Source organism: Buceros rhinoceros, unplaced genomic scaffold (assembly GCF_000710305.1).
Source record: "Buceros rhinoceros silvestris isolate BGI_N320 unplaced genomic scaffold, ASM71030v1 scaffold16880, whole genome shotgun sequence".
NCBI classification, from domain to species: domain Eukaryota; kingdom Metazoa; phylum Chordata; class Aves; order Bucerotiformes; family Bucerotidae; genus Buceros; species Buceros rhinoceros.
In genome coordinates, this window is record NW_010390395.1 from 311 (window position 1) to 10,542 (window position 10,232).

General features: G+C 45.5%; 1 protein-coding gene across 1 annotated transcript; it reads left to right on the forward strand.

The window, feature by feature from the left end:
• Positions 1-689: 689 nt before the first annotated feature.
• KCNJ8 (potassium inwardly-rectifying channel, subfamily J, member 8) lies at positions 690-5,914 on the forward strand. The gene is made up of 2 exons (XM_010137784.1): positions 690-1,137; positions 4,794-5,914. The coding sequence occupies exons 1-2, from the start codon at positions 773-775 to the stop codon at positions 5,692-5,694; spliced, it is 1,266 nt and encodes a 421-aa protein (XP_010136086.1). The 5' UTR covers positions 690-772; the 3' UTR covers positions 5,695-5,914.
• The last annotated feature ends 4,318 nt before the right edge of the window (positions 5,915-10,232 follow it).

The window sequence follows — 10,232 nt, forward strand, 5'->3', positions numbered from 1 at the left end:
CAGGGGCTTTCGGCAGGGCTCCCGCCTGCGCGGGGTGGGGGGGGGGGCTACAGCCATAAGAAATGAGTCTCCACGGTATCTCCGCAGACTAGCCTTGGTTCAAACCAGAGAAGTCTGATTCTTCAAGTCCTGAAGGATGCAAGTAACTTAGTGCTCCATGTTGCGGTACCCACCTGGGCTCTGCTGTCTCCTGGAGAAACAGCCTGAGGAACCAACCTGTTGTACGTCATCTTACTTTACACCAAGTTTGCAAGACTGTTCTCCAGCTCTCCACGGTATCTCCGCAGACTAGCCTTGGTTCAAACCAGAGAAGTCTGATTCTTCAAGTCCTGAAGGATGCAAGTAACTTAGTGCTCCATGTTGCGGTACCCACCTGGGCTCTGCTGTCTCCTGGAGAAACAGCCTGAGGAACCAACCTGTTGTACGTCATCTTACTTTACACCAAGTTTGCAAGACTGTTCTCCAGCCTCCTTTCCTGCAAGGAATGTCAAAATAGCATCTTTAATTTCTGTTACGAGCTGATACCAATTGCTCATATAAAAATCGTGGTCTGAAAGAGGGAGGGTACTGTAGACTAACTAGTTGTACAGTGACATTTAATGTAATGGTTCCTGGTAGGGGCTACCTAATCAGGGCCTCTTGCTGTAGCGCATAGGTGACAAATCTGACCAGGTTTTCTCTTTTTGCAGGGTAGAGTGAGCCCTGCAGAGACGTGCTAAAGGGACCACCCCCCCATTTCACATCTCGCTGAGTGGACTATGGTCACAGGAAGATGTTGGCTCGGAAAAGTATCATCCCTGAAGAGTATGTGTTGGCACGGATTGCTGCGGAGAACCTGCGCAAGCCGCGCATCCGAGACCGACCACGCAAAGCCCGCTTCATCGCCAAGAACGGGGCATGCAACCTGGCACACAAGAACATCCGTGAGCAGGGGCGATTCCTGCAAGACATTTTCACCACCTTGGTGGACCTGAAGTGGCGTCACACGCTGGTCATATTTACTATGTCTTTCCTGTGCAGCTGGCTGCTCTTTGCCATGATGTGGTGGCTGGTGGCTTTTGCCCATGGCGACATGGACCCAAGCACAGAAAGCACTACGAACAGCACGAAGTGGACACCATGTGTGACATGTGTCAGGTAAAGTACGGTCAGAGGGATGAAGAAAGGGGGGGATCAGAGCCGCCTGCTGTCCTGCTGCTGCCTAAAATGCAGCTTTCGGGTTACGTGAACGGTTGTGTTTGGTTGAGACAGTTGAAAAGTGCGGTGCTTTCCTCTAGATTATGTAAATACAGCAAGCCTTCTGGGCTTGGAAAATACTGTACTGTAGATTTCTTTGATTCCTTACAGGATCTGAAAGAGAGGGAGACCTGCTGCTTTTCATGTGTCTCCACACTCTGTGGGTAACATACCTTGGCTGTCGAGATAAGAGCCTGCTGCAAGAGTGGGTATGTGTTATATGTACTGTAACGTTGTCTACGGCAGCGGGAGCATCCCCAGCGTAGTGCAAGCTTCTTGCTGCACCAGCAAAAGGTGGCCACCCCAAAAGCCTGAGAGGCAGCATACCAGCCATGGGTGTCAGGCAGGGTACCAGCCATGGGTGTCAGGCATGGCTAGCAGGAAGAGTCCCGCTTAGGGCAAAACTAGAGGTCTTTCAAGATGACTCTCGTGACAGCTAAATAGGAGGTCCTTCAAAAGACCTCAGTGAAGCCATAGACCAGCAGTTTCATAGAGGAACAATTTCCACAGTGTGCATGATGTGTCAGACAGTGAAAGCCTAAGGGACTACTGGAGGAAATGTCACGCATTAAAGTGTTTTACTCTACGTCCCCAAAGCCACGAGAATTTTCAAGGCACTGATAAACAGACACATAGACACATGGAGCAGGAGAGTGTTTGTTAATTGGAGGTGGGGTGAGCAAGAAGTTTCCTTTGTTACCTCATTAGTAAAATCTCTTTTTATAGCGCTAAGTTTTTAAGCAGAAAAGTTCTGATTTGGTACCACCAGACTGTCCGCATCAGCTGTCTTTACACATTGCAGTGCTGTGAGAGAGGGACTGCGGAGTGAGCGTTGCAGGGTCTGCTGAGACATCAGGGTATCTGCTTCCCTTTTCTCCTTTCTCCTGCGTACAGTTTTGATGCACCTCACCAAGACTGTCTGGCTCATGAGGGAGCAGACATTTCATTCTCCCTTTGTTTTGACACTTTTTTTCTACATGGTGATTTTCCAAACTGAAGGAAATGGGATTTTTTCCAAGCTAAACTTCATTATGTTGGGGCAGAGCGTTGAGGACTGCTGTCTTATTTCTTTTCCAGTAACTGGCCACAAGCAGTCACCTCTGAAATGACCTGGCTTGCACCTGCTGTGGTGTCACCCCCAGCATTTCTGGGATTTGTCCAACCTGAATTAGTGAGTAGCTATGCCCCACTGGCTCTTCAGGGTCAGCCAGGGGGACATCCCTCTGCTTGTTTGGCAGCCTCCTTGGCTTGGTCCACCCCTTGGGGCTCCCTACAGGGCTCCTTGGGCCACCCTACAGAGCCTGAGCCAGCTACCAAGGGCTTCATGCTTCTGGGATGAGGCAGTCCCATGGCTGTGGCTCTGTCTCCCTCATTGCCACCCTATAGCCCCAACTGCAGCAGCCCCACACCAGTGGCCCTTCCAGGATGGCTTCTAACCTCTGCTGTAAAGACAGCCGGGAGGGCTGTGAAAAAGCAGAGCAAATGAATCGGTGTAACTTTCTGGTTTAGCCCATGACATATTGCTCCCTTGTGCAAGCGCCTGGAGTCGTTCAGCCAACAGGTCCTCGCACATCTATGCCCAAGCCATGGAAAATCTTTTCCCTCCATGTGAAATACTTCATCTTGTTAAATCTGGATACTGCCTTTTAACCCATTTTCCTATAACAGATATTTCGGGAGAGGTTTCTGGGGTAGGTGGCATTACGGATCTGCAGGAAACCTAGTTTTGGAAATTTTAACTAGGGCCTAAAACTTGCACAGCCCTTTACTTTTTCCAAGTACTGGCAGAAATCTCCAAGTCTCACAGCTCCTTGCCTCAGGAAGCAAACATTATCCAAAGAGGAAAACTGTCACACAGCTCTAGGGGGAAGGACCTGGGAACAGTGTGATTTGGAGTTTGTGGCTCCCTCTTCACATGGTCCATATGCTGTACAAACTTGCTGCTTCAGTTATCTCCACTGTAAAAAGGTGGATTCTCTTTTCACACCGTTTTTGGGTTTTTTTTGTTTGTTTGTTTGGGGTTTTTTTAAGGGGTACTGTTAAGGGAAATCAGAATATGTATTCCACAGAGCTTTAAGTTGAATTAAGCTGAATTAGATTTAATCCAGAAGCTTCGTTCTACATGTAACTAAATATTCATGAACATAAGAAATCATTCCTAGGATTCTATTAATTAACTTCTTCATCTATGATTTCTTCAGAGTGAAATGCAAAAATAAACACCTCCATACAAAAGAATCTGACAAAGATTTAAAAAATAGAAAAGGCAAAATAAAAAAACAAAATTCTTTCAAAGATATCTCTGCAGAGACTGGCTGGATTTCTGAAAGATGAACTTTCTCATTCTACAGAAAATTATCCCTGGTATTGCCTGTGTTATTTTAATGTCTCCTCATGACCCCAGATTCACTGAAAATATGATTAGGGAAAAAAAAAACCAAGAAAAATTCTAGTAGATTAATTGAAAAGCAAACCAAACCCAATGAATGGTTTAGAACCATCTTCATGGGCAGGACACATTTTCCATGGTGAGCATGATGTTGCTTCAAATGTTGGTGGATTGCACTGTGTTAAAAGGGTGACTATGATATTAGTTCGTAGGAGACCCAGTGTGTTGCAAGTCTACCAGATAAACTGCAAGGTGTGGATTTTAGAGATAAGATACTCTGGTGAAGGATGTATCTGGTTATAAAAGGGAATTAAAGACCCTGGTATGTGCAGGTGATACGACATTGTGGCATACTATAAATAATGTATTTTGGAAAGTTTGTGGACATCATCTTCTGATGTCCAGCACTATAGCGTATCAGGGATGTTTAACTTAACCCACACTTCTACAACCCTCTTTGCGCTGAAATTCTCCAGCTAGTCTTGCCGCAACAGTGAGCTAAACCCAAACCCTGGTTCACAGTGTTGTCCTCCCGCCGGGAGGTGGAGAGGGGACCGTGGAGGCCACTGGTCTCTCTCTGCAGCCTGGTCCTGTGGGCTCAGTCACAAGGTGAGCAAGGGTTTGGGAAGTGTCACAAATCTGAGAGTGTCCCCTTTTCCTCCAGGAAACCCTGCTAAAGTGGAACACGACTGAGGTAGTATGAGTGAAATGCTGCAATTTTACCTGTTTCCTTTCCCTGCACGGGCTGGGGGACGACATTTGGTGTGCCAACCAATTGTTCACTATTGCCAAACCACCGCTCTCCACTGAGAGTTTCATGGGATGGAGAAGGTGGAAAGCCCAGGTGTTACAGCACTGTTGACTAACACAGTGGGCAGCGTGTGTTCCCGAATAGAGGATCTAGTGAACTTCTCAGGGTCATCTAGTGTTACAGTCAGTCTTTTAGGAGCTCAGGCTCTGAGGTCTTCCCTGTCACCATCAGATACTGCACCGATCATACAAAACCACTCAAGAAGCATGCAGTTTTTTGCTGGTGTTAATAGAATGCTAAGTGTACCAGGACTGTACGAATAGGTCCTTGAGTTTGTTTCTAGACAGTATATGTTAATAGCTTCTCACTTGGTGTTCGATGTTCTTAGAGTCAACTTTGTGAAATCTTCTTCCGCAGGTCTTTCACCTCCGCTTTCCTCTTCTCCATTGAAGTTCAGGTGACCATTGGTTTTGGGGGCAGGATGATGACAGAGGAATGTCCCTTGGCCATCACGGTCTTGATCCTGCAGAACATTGTGGGTCTGATCATCAATGCTGTCATGCTGGGCTGCATATTCATGAAAACCGCACAAGCTCACCGGCGGGCTGAGACTTTGATTTTCAGCCGGCAGGCAGTCATTGCCGTTCGAAATGGCAAACTTTGCTTCATGTTTCGAGTGGGAGACCTGAGAAAGAGCATGATCATTAGCGCCTCGGTGAGAATCCAGGTTGTGAGGAAGACTACAACTCCTGAAGGAGAAGTCATACCCATTCACCAAGTAGATATCCCTGTGGATAATCCCATCGAAAGCAACAATATTTTCCTTGTGGCTCCCTTAATCATTTGTCACGTCATAGACAAGCGGAGTCCTCTTTATGATATCTCCGCTGCTGACCTGGCACTCCAGGACCTGGAACTCATTGTGATACTTGAAGGAGTTGTAGAAACAACTGGCATCACAACACAGGCGAGAACCTCCTACATAGCAGAGGAGATCCTGTGGGGTCACCGCTTTGTGCCCATTGTCACCGAAGAGGAAGGCGTGTACGCAGTTGACTACTCCAAATTTGGCAACACGGTCAAAGTGGCAGCGCCTCGATGCAGTGCTCGAGAGCTCGATGAGAAGCCGTCCATTCTCATCCAGACCCTGCAGAAGAGTGAGCTGTCCCACCAAAACTCCCTGCGGAAACGCAACTCCATGAGGAGAAACAACTCTATTCGGAGGAGCAACTCCATGCGGAGAACCAACTCCTCCCTCATTGTGCCCAAAGTGCAGTTTATCACACCTGAGGGGAGCCAGAGCGCCTCAGAAACGTGATATACAGCTTTGTGTGAGGTCAGCAGGCTTCTGAAGGAGGAAGCACCCATGGCGTTTTGTATAAATTATCTTCTACTTAAGAAAATGAGAACACGATGCAGAAGAGAACTCTGCAAGAACTATTTATTCCATTACTTACTGAAAGCACCACCTAATGGCATTAGGAAACACTTTAGCACTCAGCGTAGTAATTGTTAAAAAATGGCACGTACACTAAATAAAACACGGTTCATTCGTAATATAATGTATATTTATACTTGTTTTAATGGCATGCTACATTTCTTAAATCATATTTTTCCTATCAAGGGTCTATTTCTTATCTTCTGCTGCTGGCTGTCACAAAATGCATTTCTTTTCCTGTGTAAGGGGGTTACCCACCTGCAGACAGACGTCAGTGCTGTTTCGAAACTGCTGCATGCAACCGTTCCCAAGATAGATTATGTGCGGGATATTAAAACATCGATCTTTTTGGGGTGAGTTCCTTGTTCTCTTGAAAGGAGTAGCTGAATTACTCAGTGATTTCACTGGAGAAGAGCCAGTATTTTAGTTTTCCAGACCTTTTCTTTCCTTTGGTTTATGGCAAACACATTTTGAGAGCGATTCAGGTCAGCTGAAGTGACTTGACCATCCCACAGGCAAACTGGTGCCGCTTTAGGCAGCATCAGCACAAAAAACTGTGAAACGGCATGACCTGTTGCAGGGCACTGCTCTGCTTCTCAGGGCAAGATACTCTGCTGCAGGACAGCTTGCGTCTGTAATGCAGCTGTGGCCAAGAGGAGAAATTCAAGTCCTCCCAGCTGCCACCTGCACATCCATTTCACTGAAATTATTCAAGTTGAAAAGCAGCACAGTCCTCTTTAACATCCTCTTCAGATCAGCAGAAGACCAAATCCTGCTTTGTTTTCTGTTATAGATTTGTACACTGAAGGCACTTACAGTATCTTCTGTAGGGTTAAGTTTGTTTGATTAGAAGGTTACTTTTTACAGGTGAGAATTCATGAATGGGAGTGAGAGGGAACCATACTGATAATACTAAAGATAGTATTTTCAAGCCTATCTATCCGAATAATTTTCAGGGGGAATTGGGTGCTGCTGCTGAATTACCATTTTCAGCAGTGTCTCACCCGTGTTTTTATATAATATGGCATTGAGGATTGGTGGTAAGCAGCTTTTCTCTTCAAATTAAAATGGTAATTTGTTATCTAGAGCCTTCCCAAAAATACCATCACAAGTTTTTCTACAGGGATAAATAAATCTATGACAACTGATTGTATCACATTTGCTAATACTAAAATGATGCTTTTTTCCTCTGTGAATAATTACAGACAAATTGCTGTTCAAATTTTTCATTGAAGTTGTCTTATAATGTCTGTGGCTCAAGAGAAATACTATCCTTGTACTGATTCTCCAAGACACTTAACCACTTAAGTACTTTTGTAATTTTTAATATTTGCTTATTCCTATCAGGTAAAATATTCAAAAGCAATGCTGGATTCTCATTCTCTTTGGAAGTCAGTTCATCAGCACTTGTATGGGTGCTTCGTAGGCTTCATGTGGTGTTGGATAGTGGCATGGAGGAGCATTGCTCTGTGGTGTAGGCTCCCTACATTTGGAGCAGATGCTCTCCGGAACATAAAAACTGACAAAATACTTCATCTGAAGCAGTAGCGGAAACTGAAGGTTCCGCTAAAGGCATTTGTTCCCTGGCCTACCTGTTAATGTTCTGGGAGGACGGATGGTGAACATCTGGAGATACTAATCTGTCCAGTGTGTGTCCAAACAATGAATATCTGTAGCTTCCAAGAAAAGTCAGAGTGAAGCATATACAGTTTGTCACTGGACTCCGTTTCCAGGGTTGTGAATTTCTTTGAGGCTGTTTATATATGGTTAAGTCAGATGCTGTACAAAAGTAAATTTTCTACAAAATAAAAAAGTTACAATAGTGATTTCTTCAGTCTGTGATTTTTTCCCTATTTCTTTCCCATTCTCCATGTATTCTCCATTCATTCTTCTATACTCTTAGTCCTTCTTGTATCCCAGCCTTTTCCGTACTTCTTTTGACTAATAATTTTATGTTATCTCAATACTCTCTCAGTATTTCAGCTGAGATTTTTTTTACCACAACCATTTTCTTATTTTCTCCTTATGTATATTTTTCCTTGAATTTTTTTTCACCTTCAGCTCTCCCTCTTCTTTGCATCTGAAGTACTCTGTTTCCTGTGAAGGTATTATAGGTGTATTGCTATTTTGAGATAATACTAAGACACCTCAGTCATGTGCAAGTTTGCTGAACAGACAGACAAGGAAGACCCTTGTGTCATGAATGTCATGTTTCTATGTTTGTCAGGACAAGGTGAATGAGAGTTGCCCAGACAGGTGGTGGATGCCACAAACCTGGAAACATTCCAGGTCAGCTTGGGCAGGGCTCTGGGCAACCTGCTCTAGTTGAAGGTGACCCTGCTCATTGCTGGGGGCTTGGGCTGGATGACCTTTGAAGGTACCTTCCAACCCAAAGCATTCTGTGATTCTATGTGCCATGTTCCTAAAATGCACTAAAATCTTCTAGTGCAAAACCCCTTTCTTGAAAAAGTTTTGCAGTCCTGCAAGAGGCCAGTGGCAGAAGCAGTTGGGACAGCTGCCTGGCCAGCCATGGAGAGTGGTGGGTAGGTTTTGAGGCTGGGAACTGTGTTCCTCGCTGAAGGACAGGTTTTAGACCTAGCTTTGCGGCACTATGCTTGCTGAGAGGGGATGAGCGGGCGGCACTAGAGTTCAAGGAAGTTTCTTTTAAATTTTAATTTTTAATTTTTATTTTAAAATTTGATTGTTCCTGTGTTTAAAGTATCCTGAAAAATAAAGAACGACAGTTGAGATTTCTACCAAATGTTGCTGATTGTTTATGCTGGCATTCAACTTCCATATCTCTCACTGATAATATTTAGAAAATTAGAAGCAATAACGTATAAGCATCATCTGACTGTCATCCCTTCACACTTATTTGTGTCCCACCATTCCTGTTAGCCTATAACATGGTGTAGCTGGAACTGCATTATTCAAAATCATGTATTTGTGCATTTTATGTGCTTTGGTTCTTTGAAGAGCCTACCAGTTAGATGTCGCTGCGGAGCAAAACTATGTCCTAAGAGTAGAAAAGTGATTTTATAGTCCTTCCAGGACAGCTGTAATATCTGAGTCTGCACTTTACTTTTTCTTTCTAGCCTTAACTTAAAGAACTTCTCTATTTTAAATAGAAAAATGACATCCTCTCTTTGGAGGATGATTCAGAGTTACCATGGTGGGGACATAGAGAGCAAACAGACAGCGCTTACGGGGGATATAAATCTTAACGCTCCAGGGATGCAGCCAGCCTCTGAGTAATAGGATTTGGAGGAAGCTTTCCATGTTGGCAGGTTATTCTGTAGCTGTCACCTTCAGGATTTCTTGCGCTCTCTTTGGAAACATCTGGTACGAGCCAGGGTCAGAAGCAGGACAGTAGCATGGGTGCAATCTGAGCAGGGTGGGTAGATCAGGTCACTGCTGGAGGGCTGGCAGAGCGCAAATGCAAGGGCTCTTCGTTTCCTCCTGCCCAGAGCAATGCCATCAGACCCTGCAGTGAAGCCAGCCACTGGAGACCCCCCAGATGCATCCAAGCCTTGCCAGGATGTGCAACATCTAGTCATTGAGGGCTGCCCAATGCCCCAAAAATCTGCCTCCAGGGAGGAGTCCTCAGTGCCCGTGGCATGGAGAAGAGCGCTGCTGAACAAGACAAGGCTCAATGGAGGGTTTGGAGCTGCCTGCTGGAGAGGGTAACCCGGCTGAGCAGGGCTGCCAAGGGTGGTCTGCCCTTCAAGCCTAGGCTGCTGAAGATACAAGCAGGATGGGCACCTAAGCATTAAAAGCTAATGGAAGCGGGATTATGACTCAATGAGCAATAACTGCATATATTTTGGTGCCCTGGGGCACTCTGTCTGGCCCCAACAGCTGCTCAGAGAGCAACTAGTCCCCCCATCAGGGCCATGACACTCCTGCCTGCTCAAAGCACCCTTCTTGGGCACCCTTGAGTGCACCCAGCTGCTTACTGCTTTGCGTACCAAACCCACCTAAAGCCCCTGCAAGCCACGCTTTGAACCTCTCCGCAACACTTGCCATCGCTGTGGCCTTGTAAAAGAACCCCCCTCCTGATTATTGCTTCAAGGGCACGTGTTGCACCACAGCAGTTTGCCCTTGTGAATACAACGGATTGGCTCCATCCACAGAAGGGTTAACCCAGACTTTCTGGGATATTCAAGACATTTGTACAGAAGAGAGCCAGAAGTGAATTCAGATTTAGCTAGCACCTCACGCATGCAATAGACCTTTACCCCAACGCCACACCTTACTGTAGTCCATCAGGTCATTTCAGAGGCACGGGACTCAACTTACCTCACAGCCATCTTGAATGTATTTCACAAAAGCACGCGCCTTTATCTATATTGCACAAAGTTCAGGCAAGGAATCGTGCTTTTGTTTTTCCATCTGGAAAGCAGTACGTACACACCATT